Genomic DNA, 17076 nt, shown 5'->3' with positions numbered 1-17076 from the left:
CATTTTTTCTTTCTTTAATGCTGTTGTTGTTGTTGTTGAGACAGAAGTCTTGTGTGTTGCCCAGGCTGCTGATAAACTTCTGGGCTCAAGTGATCCTCCCGCCTCGGCCTTCCAAAACACGGGGATTACAGGCGTGAGCCACGGCCCCCAGCCTCAGCTGTTGCATCTGATTGGAAAAACCTGTAGGCACCACCACCGTCCAAATCAGTGGTCAGCGAACTACGACCCGCGGACCCATGCTTGCTTGCTTGTTTGTTTGTTTGTTTTGAGACAGTCTCGCACTGTCACCCAGGCTGATGTGCAGTGACGCGATCTCAGCTCGCTGCAACCTCCGCCTCCCTGGTTCAAGCGATTCTCCTGCCTCGGCCTCCCGCAGGCGCCCACCACCATGCTCGGCTAATTTTTTGTATTTTTAGTAGAGACGGGGTTCCACTATGTTGGCCAGGCTGGTCTCGATCTCCTGACCTCGTGATCCGCCCACCTCAGCCTCCCAAAGTGCTGGGATTACAGGCATGAGCCACCACACCCGGCCCCCATGTTTTTATAAATAAAGTTTTATTGGTACATAGCCACTCCATTTGATTACATATTGTCTCTGGGTGCTTTCCTACTATAACAGCAGGGCTGAGGAGTTACGATAGAGACTGTATAGTCCACGGAGCCTAAAATGTTTACTGTCTGGCCCTTAACAGAGAATATCTTCTGACCTCGATCTAAATCAATTGGACGGACACTCAAGCCCTTTGCCTAGCAAGCCCCAAACACCCTCAGCCCAGTTCTCCACGCCCCCCGCAATCCCCCATTCTGGCCTGGCTGCTCTCCTGTCTGTCTTTCACGAAGAAAGAGAAAAACAGATGCCTCCTCTCTCACGAGAAAAGGAAGGCCAGCAGCGCCAGGTGTCTGCTGCTGGAGAATAAGCACAGGTCAGAAGGGGGGAGGCGCACTGCTCCCTGCCTTTCCTCCTCTCCATGGCCAACGGGAAGCCAGAGGCTGAACAGGTGCCAAGGAATGAATGAGGGAGGGCTGCCTGGGTTCCCCTCCCACCTCGGAACCTGATTTGCTCAGGGGTGTGGGCCTGGCCTCCGTCATTCCACTCCGTTGACGGGAGGGTGAATCAATGGGCTCTAAAGACCCTTCACTAGAAGTGGGCTCACTTTCTAGGGCAGGAGCATGGCCTGTCTGCCTCCTGCGAAGCAAGAGGCCGGATGTCAGACGAGCATGGTCATAAGAAGTACTGACTCCCAGAACCAAAGCCCGCCCTGACTGCTGGCGATTCCACACTGCTCCACGAGGTGGCGGTACAGGCGAGGGAGAGGAGGCCACAGCGGGCTCCCGGGCGACGGGGCCACGCACGGTGGCTCAGGCAGCACAATGCCACCTGCTTTCCCCGCCCGTCACGCCTCAGTGGGAGGTGGAGGCCTTTCTGCCACAACTCACAGATCTCCATTCCCATTTCCACCGTAGGTCTCCCGGTTCCAGCTGCGGCCGCACTTACAGTACATGCACTTGGCTCTCCCAACAGCCTGATGAGGTAGGGACCCTTATTATCCATCCCGAGCCCCCGGACCTCTTTCCCCTGCCAGCCTGCCCTGCCTCCCCTCTACATTGGTTTTCTTTTCTTTTCCCTCCCTCCCTCCCTTTCTCTCTCTTTTTCTTTCTCTCTTCTCTCTTTTCTTTCTCTTCTTCCTTCCTTCTTTTCTCTTCTGTCCTCTCCTCATTTCTTCTCTTTTTTCTTTTACTTTCCTAGCCTTCCCTGCCTCACCCTCTACATTGGTCTTCCTTCCTTTCTTTCTTTTCTTTTTTCTCTTTTACCTCCCTTCCTTCCTTTTTTTAAATTTTCTTTCCCAGCCTGCCCTGCCTCGCCCTCTACATTGGTTTTCTTTTCTTTTTCTTTCTCCTTCCTTCCTTTCTCTCTCTCTCTCTTTTTTTTTTCCTTTGAGATGGAGCGTTGCTCTGTCACCAGGCTGGAGTGCAGTGGCACAATCTCAGCTCACTGCAACCTCTGCCTCCCGGGTTCAAGCGATTCTCCTGCTTCAGCCTCCCAAGTAGCTGGGATTACAGGTGCCCACTACCACGCCCAGCTAATTTTTGTATTTTTGGTAGAGACAGGGTTTCACCATGGTGGCCAGGCTGGTCTTGAACTTCTGGCCTCAAGTGATCCACCTGCCTCGGCCTCCCAAAGAGCTGGGATTACAAGCGTGAGCCACCATGCCAGGTCCCTATGTTGGTTTTCACTGAAGTGAATGTGTCCAGAAATCTGGTGCATTCGCTCCCCATTGCTGCTGTAACAACTGACCACTCAGTGGCTGAGAACGACACCCATGTATTATCTCACGGGTCTGTACATCAGAAGTCCTGGAGGTCAGGGCTTGGGCTGAAGGTTCCCATCAAAGTCTCCACCTGCCGTGATCTCATCTGGTGCTTGGAATCCCCTTCCAGGCTCACTCTTCTTTTTTCTTTTTTTTTTGAGGCAGAGTCTCGCTCTGTTGCCCAGGCTGGAGTGCAGTGGCGCAATCTCGGCTCACTGCAAGCTCCACCTCCCAGGTTCACGCCATTCTCCTGCGTCAGCCTCCCGAATAGCTGGGACTACAGGCACCCGCCACCACGCCCGGCTAATTTTTTGTATTTTTAGTAGAGACGGGGTTTCACTGTGTTAGCCAGGATGGTCTCGATCTCCTGACCTCGTGATCCACCCACCTCAGCCTCCCAAAGTGCTGGGATTACAGGCGTGAGCCAGCGCGCCTGGCCTCAGGCTCACTCTTCTTGCTGGAAGAGTTCAGTTCCTGGTGATTGTAGGACCTGGGTCCCGCCTCCTGTCATCCAGCCACTTTCAGCTCCTGCGGTTGCTTTTTGGTCCTCACACATGGTCCCCCCATCCTCACAGCCGGGAGCAGCGTTCAGATCCTGCTTGCTCTTGGGATCTCTGTCATTGCCCCTCTGCCGTCAGTCAGAGAAAGCTCTCTGCTTTAAGGTCTCAAGGGATTACAGTGGGCTAACCCGGATAATCCCGGATTGTCTCCCTGTCTGAGTCAACTGTGCCAAATAAGAAGATATGCAGGAGTGACAGCTCCTCATACTCACAGGTTCTGGGCAGGGCATCTCTGGGGGGCTATCTTAGAAATTCTGTCTGCCTGACCCATCCTCTTGTTCCACTGCCACACCCCATATCTCAAAGTCCTTTTGTGTCCTGTATATCGCTCTCACCAACTCCCTTAGCTCAGCCTCACGGCCATCATCCTGGGTCAGGCCACACTCGCAGCTCCCTCGCTGCTCTCATTCTTCTCCCTCTTCCCCAGGCATCCTGCCCACCCTCTGGTTCCCCTGCTGTAGCCTAGATGCTCTTCCAAAAACACAAAGCTAACCATGCTACTCCCCAATTTAAAATCCTGCAGTGGTACCCCAGGAGCTTCAGGGGATGAACAAAAGTCTGTAAAAGTCATTTGTTCAAATGATTTCTGAGGACGGACTCTCCACCAGGCACCTCCTGTAGCTTCCTGCCTTGTAGGATGGGAAGATTCAACCATGAAGAAGGCTGCAGTAAGCACTAAGGGTGGCTGTTCCAGCCGGCCCTGCCCTCGTTCCCTCCTCACCCCTAGGTCTTCCCAGTACCCTCCTCCTCTACCCTGTCACATCCAACAAATCCTGTAGGGAGCACTTTTCCCAGATCCCTTCCTAGATTCCAGTTCTATATTGCTCCCACGGCTGGTACTTCCCCTGCGGAACCCTTGGGAGACCAGCACTCTCTGTCTAGCTCACCATGGCTCCCCCGATGCCCAGCACAGTGTTGGGCACATAAAGACGCTCAGTAAGTTGTTCTGAATGAAGGGAAAGTCCAATATGCACGGTGCAGACCCAAACCTCGTGAGATTCCCTTTACTCCTAATAATTGTCTGCCTTGTGCCAGTGATTTTTCAGTGAACCTTTAGGGGCCAATGGTCCTGGCCCCCACATCTCCATGGCACAAAGTCTGGAAGGAGGCTGGGTGCCGTGGCTCATACCTGTAGCCCAGCACTTTGGGAGGCTGAGGTGGCAGATCACTTGAGGTCAGGAGTTCAAGACCAGCCTAGGCAACATGGTGAAGCCCCATCTCTACTAAAAATACAAAAATTAGTCGGGCATGGTGGCATGCCTGTAGTCCCAGCTACTTGGGAGGCTGAAGCACGAGAATCACTTGAACCCGGGAGGCAGGGGTTGCAGTGAACCGAGATAGTGCCACTGCACTCCAGCCTGGGTGACGGAGGGAGACTGTCTCAAAAACAAACAACAACAAGAAAAAACAAAGTCTGGGCCGGGCGCGGTGGCACATGCCTGTAATCCCAGCACTTTGAGAGGCCAAGGCGGGCAGATCATGAGGTCAGGAGATCGAGACCACCCTGGCTAACATGGCGAAACCCTGTCTCTACTAAAAATACACAAAATTATCCGGGCGTGGTGGTGGGCGCCTGTAGTCCCAGCTACTCGGGAGGCTGAGGCAGGAGAATGGCATGAACCCGGGAGGCAGAGCTTGCAGTGAGCCGAGATCATGCCACTGCACTCCAGCCTGGGCGACAGAGTGAGACTCCATCTCAAAAAATAATAATAATAATAAAGTCTGGCAGGAACATCAATGTCAATTCCAAGGGGCCTGGAAGAAGGGAAGGCATTTTCTGGGCACAAGAACAAAAAATGTGACCATCAAGAACTTACTCAAGAGGCCAGGCATGGTGGCTCCCGCCTGTAAGGGAGGCCGAGGTGGGTGGATCACTTGAGGTCAGGAGTCCTAGGCCAGCCTGGCCAACATGGTGAAACCCCGTCTCTACTAAAAATACAAAAATTAGCCGGGCGGGGTGGTGGCGCATGCCTGTAATCCCAGCTACTTGGGAGGCTGAGGCAGGAGAATTGCTTGAACCCAGGAGGTCGAGGTTGCAGTGAGTCGAGATCGCACCACTGCACTCCAGCCTGGGCGACAGACCAAGACTCCATCTCAAAAAAAAAAAAAAAAAAAAAAAGAACTACTTGCTCAAGAGTCCTGTTAAGCAGTGGGTGGCAGCATGGTGCTGTGGAGAAGGGCAGGTTTTGTGCACACGTGGACATACACATGCCCCCAACAATGCCTGCCAGCCTTTAGCAAAACAGCAAAGAAAATGAGAGGGAAAGGCCCCAACAGAGGAAACATTTTTCTGACTTTTGAGACTATGGAAAGTGAATAGAAGAAGGCAATAGATGAAACAGGTGTCGAGGGCCACAGCCCAGGAAAGGCTGCAAGGGGACTGCAAGGGAGACCAAGCCACCAGGCACCCCAGGACCAGGAAGCGGGAAGTGAGAGTCAGGACTAAAACAGCTGCTGCACTTGGCATCCGCCACCACCTCCTGTTCCTCTAGAAACCCCCAGACAAAAAATTTATCTCTGGGTCCGGGGGTGGTGGCTCATGCCTATGATCCAAGTGCTTTGGGAGGCCAAGGCAGGAGGATTGCTTGAGGTCAGGAGTTTGAGGCCAGCGTGGGCAACATGGCGAGTCTGTCTCTACAAAAAATATAAAAACATGGCAAGACTCTGTCTCTACAAAAAATATAAAAATTAGCCAGGCGTGGTGGCGCATGCCTGTGGTCCCAGCTACTCAGGAGGCTGAAGTGGGAGGATCGCTTGAGCCTGGGAGGCAGAGTTTGCAGTGAGCTGTACTTGCACCATTGTACTCCAGCCTGGGCAACAGAGCAAGACTCCATCTCAAAAACGACAAAAACAAAAACAAAACCAAATCTGTCTGGGAAAAGCTCAGACTTTGGTGGCCCAGAGTAAAGCCTGTCTCCAACTGCAACTGGGGATCTGTGGCTGATAATGGATTCAATAGCCACCCCCTCCCCCCGGCCAGAGCCTACAGGTGCCATCCCTCTTGTGGCACACCCTCATGTCAACAATAGACTTTGGGTGGTAATGATGTGACAATGTTAAGTTGATCAACTGTAACAAATGTACCCTCTGGTGGAAGATGACAATGGGAGAGGAGGTGCATGCGTGGGGCAGGGGGCAGATAGGAAATCTCTCTACCTCCCTCTCAATGTTGCTATGAGCCTAAGACTCCTCTGTTGAGGCTAAAGCAACTCCATCTTGGATGCTAATCTACTATGTTGGCTTCTGATTAACTCCTGTTCCAGGAAGGCCTCTAAGATTTCCAGTTTATCTATTGTTCCTTGTACAGGAGACTGTACTTACCATCAATCCTACCATTAAGTCAAACAGCCTTGATGTTATCATACTTTGCTTGTCCACACATCCCTTCTGAATAACCCGTTCCCTTGGTACAGAAGCTGTGGATCTGGGGATACTGCTGCGGGGATCTACGATTTTGTCTCCCCACCACTGGAGACACAGACGTGGCTTCTGTTCATAAGTCCCTTTGAAATGTTTCTTTCCAAGAAACTGGATTTGTCAGATAACAACGTGTTAAAAATGTAAAGATATTGGAATGTTTATACACTGTTGGTAGGAATGGGGCAGCCACTTTGGAAAACAGCCTAGCCTTTCCCCAAAAAGTTAAACATAGAGTTACCATTTGACCCAGCCATTTTCATTCTGGGTATCTACCCAAGGGAACGGCAAAATATACCCACACAAACACGTGTCCACGAATGTTCATATCAGCATTATTCACAATAGTCAAAAGGTGGAAACAACCCAATCCATGAACTGATGAATGGATAAAATGTGGTATATCTATACAATGGAATATTATTTAATAATAAAGCACTAGGTTGGGCATGGTGGCTCACGCCTGTAATCCCAGCACTTTGGGAGGCAGAGGTGGGCAGATCACGAGGTCAGGAGTTCGAGACCAGCCTGGCCAACATGGTGAAACCCCGTCTCTACTAAACATGCAAAAATTGGCTGGGCGTGGTGGCACGTGCCTGTAATCTCAGCTACTAGAGAGGCCAAGGCAGGAGAATTGCTGGAACCCAGGAGGCAGAGGTTGCAGTGAGCTGAGATCATGCCATTGCACTCCAGCCTGGCCAACAGAGCGAGACTCCATCTCAAAATAATAATAATAATAATAAAGCACTAATAAATGCTGTAACATGGACAAACCTTGAAAATGTTATTCTAAGTAAAAGAAGCTAGTCACAAAAACTGCATATTACATGATTCTATTTCTATGAAATGTCCAGAACACAGAAATGGATAGAGACAGAACGTAGATTAGTGGTAGCTTAGAGTTCAGGAAAGATAAGGAGGTCAGAGGGTGATAGCTAAAGGGTACAGTGTTTCTTTTTTCTTTTCCTTTTTTTTTTTTTGAGGTGGGGGTCTCGCTGTGTCACCCTGGCTGGAGTTCATTGGCACAATCACAGCTCCCCACAGCCTTGATCTCCCAGACTCAGGTGGTCCTCCTGCAGGTTAGTCTCGATCTCCTGGGCTCAAGAGATTCTCTCCTGGCCGGGCGCGGTGGCTCACGCCTGTAATCCTAGCACTTTGGGAGGCCGAGGCCAGCGGATCACGAGGTCAGGAGATCGAGACCATCCTGGCTAACACAGTGAAACCCCGTCTCTACTAAAAATACAAAAAATTAGCCAGGCGTGGTGGCGGGCGCCTGTAGTCCCAGCTACTCAAGAGGCTGAGGCAGGAGAATGGCGTGAACCCGGGAGGCGGAGCTTGCAGTGAGCTGAGATCGTGCCACTGCACTCCAGCCTGGGTGACAGAGCAAGACTCCGTCTCAAAATAAATAAATAAATAAATAAATAAATAAATAAATAAATAAATAAATCCTCCCCAATTTTTTAAAAGATGGACCTTAGTCCATCTAGATCTAACTTTCTCACTTTATGGTGAAGCACTGACGCCCAGAGAGGCTAAATGACTTGCCTAAAGTCATTTGTCATTTAGAGCTCTGGACCAGTGTCCATTAATTTTTATGTTATCAGTCACTGTACACTGCTTAAAGTAAACTCAGCTGGGCACAGTAGCTCACACCTGTAATCCCAGCACTTTGGGAGTTCGAGGTGGGCAGATCACGTGAGGTCAGGAGTTTGAGACCAGCCTGGCCAACATGGTGAACCTCTGTCTCTACTAAAATACAAAAATTAGCCAGGTGTGGTGGTGCATGCCTGTAATCCCAGCTACTTGGGAGGCTGAGGCATGAGACTCGCTTGAACCCGGGAGGCAGAGGTTGCAGTGAGCCGAGATTGCGCTACTGCACTCCAGCTGGGGCAACAGAGCAAGACTCCATCTCAAAAAAAAAAGAAAAAAGAAAAAAAAAAGTAAGCTCAAATAGCCATTCCAACAAAATCCATAAAGTAATAAAGTCATGCAAAACTACCTCGGTTCAGAACAGATTTCTGAGTCTGGCTTTAGAAATACACAATGTGTTGGCTGGGCGCGGTGGCTCACACCTGTAATCCCAGCACTTTGGGAGGCCCAGGCAGGCAGATCACAAGGTCAGAGATCAAGACCATCCTGAATAACACAGTGAAACCCCATCTCTACTCAAAATACAAAAAATTAGCTGGGTGTGGCCGGGCACAGTGGCTCACACCTGTAATCCCAGCACTTTGGGAGGCCGAGGCGGGTGGATCATGAGGTCATGAGTTCAAGACCAGCGTGGCCAAGATGGTGAAACCCCGTCTCTACTAAAACTACAAAAATTAGCTGGGTGCAGTGGCAGGTGTCTGTAATCCCAGCTACTCGGGAGGCTGAGGCAGGAGAATCGCTTGAACCCGGGTGGTGGAGGTTGTGGTGAGCCAAGATCGTGGCACTGCACTCCAGCCTGGGCGACAGAGTGAGACTCTGTCTCAAACAAACAAACAAACAAACAAAAATTAGCTAGGCATAGTGGCAGGCACCAGTAGTCCCAGCTACTCGGGAGGCTGAGGCAGGAGAATGGCGTGATTCCAGGAGGCAGAGCTTGCAGCGAGCCAAGATGGGGCCACTATACTCCAGCCTGGGTGACAGAGCGAGACTCCGTCTCGAAAAAAAAAAAAAGATAAGAAATACACAGTGTGTTAACAACAAAAAAAGAAAACAGGCCAGGTGCGGTGGCTTACATCTGTAATCCCAACACTTTGGGAGGCCAAGGCGAGTGGATCACTTGAGGTCAGGAGTTCGAGGCCAGCCTGGCCAACATGGTAAAACCCTATCTCTCCTAAAAATACAAAAATTAGCTGGGCATGGTGGTGGGTGCCTGTAATCCCAGCTACTTGGGAGGCTGAGGCAGTAGGATCACTTGAACCTGGGAGGCAGATATTGCAGTGAGCTGAGATCATGCCACAGCCTGGGTGACAAAGGGAGACTCTGTCTTAAAAAAAAAAAAAGGGGGCCAGGCGCGGTGGCTCACGCTTGTAATCCCAGCACTTTGGGAGGCCGAGGCGGGCAGATCACGAGGTCAGGAGATCGAGACCGTCCTGGCTAACACGGTGAAACCCTAGTGAAACCCTGTCTCTACTAAAAATACAAAAAATTAGCCGGACGTGGTGGTGGGTGCCTGTAGTCCCAGCTACTTGGCAGGCTGAGGCAGGAGAATGGCGTGAACCTGGGAGGTGGAGCTTGCAGTGAGCCGAGATGGTGCCACTGCACTCCAGCCTGGGCCAAAGTGCGAGACTCCATCTCAAAAAAAAAAAAAAAAGAAAAAGAAAAAGAAAACACTGTGGTTTTCTGAAGACATATTTGTTCTCAGCGCTTCACTGTCTTATGGCTCAAAATGCAGACACGTGTGACCTGGGCCAAGCTGAGGTTCCTACACTTTCACTATTTACATATCCTTTTGAGCTGAAGTCAAATGTCAAATCACAGGTATGGGTAAAGTCTGGGCTTGGAGACAAGTGGACCTGGGTTCAAATCCAGCTTTGTGTGAGCTGTACCAAACTATTCACCTTTATGTGTGTCAGTAAATTGTGAATATAAAGTTATATATTCCTGGTAAAAGGATGGTAAAGTCTTTACCTTTACCATAGAGGTATTTTTTGGTGAGCACTGAATGAGATATTGTATATAATATGCTCGCCACATAAATGTTAACTTTCTTTTTCCTTCCATGTAAGAGCTGAAGGGACTTCACAACCGAGGCTCTGAGTGAGGTCAGTCAAGCGAGCCCATTTGTTTGAATTTGTTTGAACTGGGTTCTCAGGAATGAAATTCTCCATCACTCTGCTGGACAGAGTGATTTTTAGTAGAGACGGGGGTTTCACCGTGTTAGCCAGGATGGTCTCGATCTCCTGACCTCATGATCTGCCCGCCTCGGCCTCCCAAAGTGCTGGGATTACAGGCGTGAGGCACCGCGCCCAGCCTATTTGTTTTTATTTGATGCAAAACAAAATTTATTGCACTTTAGTTCAGAGTTACAAGGTTTTTGTTGTTGTTTTGTTTTAGAGACAAGATTTTTCTGGGTGGCCCAGACTGGAGTGCAGTGGCTATTCACAGGTGCAGTCATGGCTCACTGAAGCCTCTAACTTCTGGGCTCAAGCGAGCCCCCTCTCAGCCTCCCGGGTAGCTGGAACCACAGGCACGAGTCACCACACCCGGGAAAGGCCAATTTTTAAGTTGGTTTAACTGACCTATGCTCCCACCCACAACTACCAGAACACTTCTAAGTTTCTACTTACTGGCCTGTTCCAGCAACACAAAAATGGCAGGCCTGCCACATCAGGATCAAAGGTAATTAGTATTACAAATTAGTAATTTGCAGCGATTATCTAATTAATATCCATCCAGAGTTCCAAAATATAGTGGAAGAGGCTAATCAGAGATACCAAGATCCACTGGTTCTCGGCCTGCCACCGCCCCCCACGCCCTGGCAGCTCTGTCCCTTTACCTTCTACAGACCCGTCCAGAGGGCAGCTCCTCATAGCTCTCACCCTGCACGGCAGGGAGCTCAGTCCCCAAAGCCTTCCCTCCGCTGTTCCCGGCTTCGCTGGGGCCGTCCTTCCCTCAGCCCCGGCTGGCTTCTCGGCTAGGCCCTCTGCATGTGTAGCGTCAGGCAATGGTAAGAACTGCGGGAAAATAGCGGGTGAAGGGATGCTGGTTTGGAGAGAGAGGGGACTGCAATTTTAGATAAAATCACCAGGGAAACCTCTCCCATGGGAAACACTGAAACGGAACCCTGCGGGATGAGAGTGAGCCACACGCTATCTGTGGAAAAGCGGTGCAGACGCAGGTCAGTGGGGTCATTCCTTGCTCTGTATCTTTCACACCTGCGCAGCCGGGTCCAGGGGTCAGAAAACAAAGAAAAATTATGCAAGAAAGGAGGCAGCCTTAGGCCGGGCGCGGTGGCTCACGCCTGTAATCCCAGCACTTTGGGAGGCCGAGGCGGGCGGATCGCCTGAGGTCAGGAGTTCAAGACCAGCCTGACTAACATGGAGAAACCCTGTCTCTAGTAAAAATACAAAATTATCTGGGCGTGGTGGCGCATGCCTGCAATCCCAGCTACTCGGGAGGCTGAAGTAGGAGAATCGCTTGAACCCGGGAGGCGGAGGTTGCAGTGAGTCGAGATTGCGCCACTGTACTCCAGCCTGGGCAATAAGAGCGAAACTCTGCCTCAAAAAAGAAAAAAAAGGAGGCAGCCTTTCCAGCACCCAGAGCCCCGCCCTCTCCGGCCCCGATTCCCAGGGCTCCGCCCCTTGCCTCACATTCCCTCCGCTCCGCCCTAATCGGTTCCGCCCAGTCCCTTGGTCCGGGGATGGCCCCGCCTTAAGGACCATGACTCCGCCCCTCTCCGCTCTCCGTAGTTACGAAGCTGGGCGTCAACGATTGGGCTGAGTCGGAGACTTCCTTTCCTGATTGGCCGTGTTGTACGGCGGCTTCTCGCGCAGCTGATGACCTGGAAGTGATGCCTAAAGCTGTGGACCGCGTGGGCTCGCCTCCCTGGGACTAGGTTTCAGCGGCCGCTGCGATGACCAAAATAAAGGCAGATCCCGACGGGCCCGAGGCTCAGGCGGAGGCGTGTTCCGGGGAGCGCACCTACCAGGAGCTGCTGGTCAACCAGAACCCCATCGCGCAGCCCCTGGCTTCTCGCCGCCTCACGCGGAAGCTCTACAAATGCATCAAGAAAGGTGAGGCGGACGGCGGCGTGGCCGGGATGGGTGCGCGGGTGGGATGGCTGCGCGGGTGGCTGAGCGAGGCCCCCGACCGACTCTTCTGTCGTTGCAGCGGTGAAGCAGAAGCAGATTCGGCGCGGGGTGAAAGAGGTTCAGAAATTTGTCAACAAAGGAGAAAAAGGGTAAGAACCTTCCTTCCTCTGGATTTTGCATTTCTAAACGTTAACGGAGAAATCTCTACTTAGTAGGCGCGCAGTAAAAAGGTTAACTCTGACCTAGCCCCATATACAGAAGCCAATCAAGCAGTCGGTAAAGTCCCTTTGGTACAATACCGGTACAACAATACCGGTGCACCACGTATACCAGCTCCAAGTGAATTCCAAAGTGAAGCGAATTGTGTAAGCTAAGTCCCGTAGAGTAGACCCACCTTCATTAATTCAGGGACCCTCCTCCCCGGGCTCCGCTCCTTGCCTCAGATTACCTCCGGCCCCCGCCCTAATCCTCTCAGCCCTGAATCTCAGTCCTAGGGATGACCCCTCTCCGGCTCTGTATTTAAGGAACTGAACGTTAACGTTTTTGTTTGTTTTTGAGATGGGTCTAGCTCTCACCCAGGTTGGAGTGCGGTGGTGCGATCACAGCTCACTGCAGCCTCGTCCCCCTGGACTCAAGCGATCCTCCCACCTCAGCCTCCCGAATAGCTGAGACCACAGGTTTTGCCACGCCTGGCTGTTGTTATTGTTGTTTTGCAGAGACAGAGGAGTCTCGCCATGTTGCCCGGGCTGGTCTTGAACTCCTGGGCTCAAGGAATCCTCCTGCCTCAGCCTCCCGAAGCGTTGGGATTACAGGCATGAGCCACCGCGCCTGGCAGCCTTAACAATTGAATGTACTCTTTTTCAGGCACTGTGTTATGGGGGAAACAGTGACATTCATTCATCAGATAATGATACACACACAACTAATTACAGTTGTGATAGATAGCCATGAAGGAAAATAACAGAGTGCAATGATAATTACTTCATCACCCCACTTTTCTTAATGGCATTTATCAAAGTTTGAACCTTGTTTACATTTTTCTTCCCTTTATCACCCTCTCAGGCCAGATGGTAAGCTCCTTCAGAACAGGGCCTCCTTGCTTTAACCCAAGAAGTGAAACTGTAGGTGCTCAAGAGATCAGTAATGTTGGGCAGACCTGATGCTCAACGGCATCTAACCTAGCTGGGGAGGGCGCATCTGGGGGTTTCCCTCAGCAGTCACATTTCAGCTGAGCTCTCAAGACACAGGGATTAATTTGGGGGGGGCCGGGTGGGAGGATCCTGCCAGAAGAAAGAGTGGGCCTCTGGGCAGGAGAGGGTCTGGTGAGCAGAAGTGCTACCTTCTTAGGGGGCATTGTAGGCCACAGTAAATTTAGTTTTTATACTCAGCACTTTGGAGGCTATTAGGGGTTAAAGCCAGGAAGTGACATAATTTTTATTATTTTTTACACCCTAAGATTTTTCTGACAATTGAAGAAAGGATTAGAGAGGTACGCGTAGGTTTGGGAAAGTTCAGGTAGTAGACTACTGTAGTCCTGGAGAGGTGATGGTGGAGACAGAGTTAAAGGGGACAGATTTGAAAGGACTTTTAGATGTGGAGATTGGGGAGGTATTGACGACTTCTAGGTTCTGACATGCCCAGCTGGAGGGACAGAGGGCCCAATCTGAGATGTGAACAGTGGAGGGGGACCAGATTTGTGTAGAAAGATCACAAGTTTGGTTCTGGGTAAGTTTTTGAGGTGCTGTAGAGACACATGACTTCCACCCCTCCCCACACCAGGAGAACTGTCAAATAGGCAGATGGCTATAGGGGTTTGGAGCATGGAAGAGAGAGGGCCAGGCTGGAGATAGTAGATCTGGGAGTTTTCAGCACATAGATGGCACCTGACCCCATGGCAGTGGCTCCGGTCAGCCAGGAAGAAGGTCCTGAGAGGAGAGGGCAGCCGAGGACAAGGCTGTGAGGAACACTCACAGTTAAAGGCGCTTAACAGAAGGGGAGCCAGCAGAGGGCCCAGAGGAGCACTAGGAGTGCGGAAGCATTCTTTCAGCCGAGGGCTCTGTCCTTGTGTGTCCGTCCGCCTGTTATCCAGCATGGGAGAGCAGACTTTTCCTTCTGTGTCTTAGGCTCCTGAGGCCCTTGCCCCCCAGCCTTGACACCTGGCCAGCTAGGAACCCTGGCTGAGGAGTCTCTGGCAAGCTTTCATTGCCTGTCACTCTTGGGACAGAGCCCATGCTTCTTAGCCTGGTACTCAAGGTCTTGGGGGTGTCCCCTGCCAGTCTCTCGGCTGTGTCTGGTGCCGTTCTGATTCTCGCACCACATGCTCTACCCCCGCCCCAGCCCCTCCGTGGGCTGCCTGACACACATCCATCAGCGTGCTGTTCAAGTTTCACCTCCTGGTTGAACCCTTTTTTGACTCTCCAAAGAGAGCTGAGCTCATACACCTTGGCACCCATCCTGTACTTCACCTGTCCGAGCACTACATCACTTTGGTGGCACCTGTATGTTGCCAAGAGGTAGAGATCACCCCCAAAGAGCTCACCAAACACAATTTTGTCTCTATCCCTAAGACCCAGCCCAGGGCAGCACTTAAAACTGAAAGAAGGAAGGAGCAAGCCAGAGATGACAGTGTTTTCTCTCATTTCAGGATCATGGTTTTGGCAGGAGACACACTGCCCATTGAGGTATACTGCCATCTCCCAGTCATGTGTGAGGACCGAAATTTGCCCTATGTCTATATCCCCTCTAAGACGGTAAGGAGCACGTGGCCCCCTGACCTTGCTCAGCACTGGGGTGTCTGGGATAGTCTGCCATAGCAGGAGAGTGTGGGAAAGAGCCAGGAGTGTTGGAGCTAAGACAGGCCTGGATGGATTCTCAGCTCCACATCTTCTTAGTTTTGGGACTACAGATATGTTACTTCTTGCATTTCAGTTCCCATCTTGTAAAGTGGGAATCCCAGCCCAGGCGCTGTGGCTCACACCTGTAATCCTAGTGCTCTGGGAGGCCAAGACAGGAGGATCAGTTGAGGACAGGAGTTCAGGAATAACCTGCGCAACAAAGTGAGACTCCATCTCTACAAAAAATGTTTTTAATTAGCTGGGTGTGGTGGCACATGCCTGTAGTCCCAGCCACTTGGGAGGCTAAAGCAGGAGATCATTTGAACCCAGGAGTTCGAGGCTGCAGTGAGCCATGATCATACACCACCACACTTCAGACTGCATGACAGAGTGAGGCCCTGTCTCAAAAAAAAAATAGAGGCTGGGGGTGGATCTTGGGTACCTACAGTATCACTTCTTGGGATAAAGCAGGAGGCCCTGTTCTGAAGGAACTTACCGTTTGGCCTGATGGTAAGAACCGAATAGTCAGTTATCTGTGGACTATGAGAATAAAGAGATAGATGTATGTGAAAGAGCTTTGTAAGCTAAGATGCTTCACCCATGTTAGTCTGGTTAGGTGGGTTTAGGCTCAGAGGGACCTGTAGCTGTCCTTATCTTACGTAGCAGGGGCCAGATCTGAGGCACAGGAAGTGGGGGTGGCAGGGACTGGGACAGCCCCTGCTGGGCTGGAGCCCTTTCATAGTTGCCATGTGGGAATGTAGGCCCTGTGTGGCTGGACCATGCCTTCAAAGTCTGATTGAGTTTAAATGATGGCAACCAATTCAAGATGCTTTTAAATAGAACATGGACCGAACAGAACATGGTTGTGGGCCAGATTAGGCTGGTGGGTCATCAGTTGGTGACTTCCTGGCATACAGGTTGTACAGCTTTTTTCCAAACAGCACTTCTTTCCCCTCTGTAGGACCTGGGTGCAGCCGCAGGCTCCAAGCGCCCCACCTGTGTGATAATGGTCAAGCCCCATGAGGAGTACCAGGAGGCTTACGATGAGTGCCTGGAGGAGGTGCAGTCCCTGCCCCTACCCCTATGAGGGGCTCCGGTAGCACCTGGGCACCTGCCGCTGGAAGCTATTGGGCTGGCGGCAGGACGACTGGCTGTCCTCCTGCCCACCCACACTGACGGCATCTTCCCAGTTCCCCAAGGCACGCCTTCTTCCCAGGCAGCTCTAACAGCCCTTTCATGAAGGTAATGCTAGTCTTCTGTCCATCAGTGCCATTTCCTGTAGAACTAAAGGCTGTTCCAAGAATGTGGGGTAGGGAAAGTAAATGCTAAGACTAAAATGTGGTGAGTCTGTGGGTGTTTTCTTAAGCAGCAGCTGCTGGTTGGGCCAGCGAGTTGGTGGGCGGGAAGAGTGAAGCAGTCTTCCTCAGCAGAGAGCCCGAAGGACTCAGAGGGTTCTGTGCTGATGCTCAGCTGCCCAGGGCCGGGTGCTTTGGCTCAAGCTGAGAACTGATCCTGCTGCTATCCCAGCATTTTCAACTCCCTCTTCCAGGGTAGATGGGGGCTGTGAGGTAAGGCAGGGGGCCCAGACCCACTTCATGGAAGCCTAAAGCCCCCACATCAGGAACACCCCCATTCCTAACTTAACCCAGGAGCCTTAAATGCCACTGTGAAGCTTATGGAAGCAATTTACCCACCCACACAGCACATTTTAAATAGGAATATGAAGCTAAAATGCATCCCCCCCAAGCTCTCTTGCTTAACATAATGGCCCTAGTAACCCAATCCCTTCAAGTATTTTAGACTTGGGGCCCCTTCCTGCTGTCAGAGGCCCTGCACAGGACTCAGTATACATAACAGCCAAGTTCAGGCACCCTGGAATAAACTGGAAATAGCTTGGGCTTGAGGGTCAGATCTGGTTAAAACTCCAAGCTCTCTCCTTTCTCAGCTGTGAACCCTGTTGTGCAAGTTACTTCATTTTCCTGAATCCCATTACACGGATTTCTCCTATGGAGTTAGTAAGATCTGGTATGGGTATATGTAAAAGCACCTTGCCTGGGGTCTGACATCTAAGCTCCCCGCAGTCAGGGATGCAAGTTGGGTTCTTCCTGCCTGGACACTGGATGCCTGCTGGCCATGTTTTTGTTTGCAGCAGCCACCAGGCCGTGCCCAGTCCCTGTGTGTGGTAGACATGTGGTCATAATTTGTCAGTGAGGCT

At 51.3% G+C, this 17076-nt stretch overlaps 1 protein-coding gene across 2 annotated transcripts; it reads left to right on the top strand.

Moving 5' to 3' along the window:
* Nucleotides 1-11688: 11688 nt before the first annotated feature.
* Nucleotides 11689-16198, top strand: NHP2 (NHP2 ribonucleoprotein). Of its 2 annotated transcripts, XM_008970518.4 has the most exons (4): nt 11689-12009; nt 12107-12176; nt 14672-14777; nt 15823-16198. In XM_008970518.4, exons 1-4 carry the CDS (start codon nt 11850-11852, stop codon nt 15946-15948), a joined length of 462 nt encoding a protein of 153 aa, XP_008968766.1. In that variant the 5' UTR covers nt 11689-11849; the 3' UTR covers nt 15949-16198. The 2 variants fall into 2 exon arrangements, with proteins under 2 accessions (XP_008968766.1, XP_034817009.1); XM_034961118.3 differs by lacking the exon at nt 14672-14777 and having other exon boundaries at nt 11715-12009.
* Nucleotides 16199-17076: the final 878 nt, after the last annotated feature.

Source organism: Pan paniscus, chromosome 4 (genome assembly GCF_029289425.2).
Source record: "Pan paniscus chromosome 4, NHGRI_mPanPan1-v2.0_pri, whole genome shotgun sequence".
Lineage (NCBI taxonomy): Eukaryota > Metazoa > Chordata > Mammalia > Primates > Hominidae > Pan > Pan paniscus.
The sequence above is the reverse complement of the archived record's forward strand: the minus strand, read 5'-3'. Positions and strand labels throughout refer to the sequence as shown.

Coding starts and splice junctions, on each gene's coding strand:
- NHP2 (XM_008970518.4), top strand. CDS start 11,850: ATGACCAAAATAAAGGCAGATCCCGACGGGCCCGAGGCTCAGGCGGAG. Junction 12,010..12,106: donor CTACAAATGCATCAAGAAAG/GTGAGGCGGACG, acceptor CTGTCGTTGCAG/CGGTGAAGCAGAAGCAGATT. Junction 14,778..15,822: donor TCTATATCCCCTCTAAGACG/GTAAGGAGCACG, acceptor TCCCCTCTGTAG/GACCTGGGTGCAGCCGCAGG.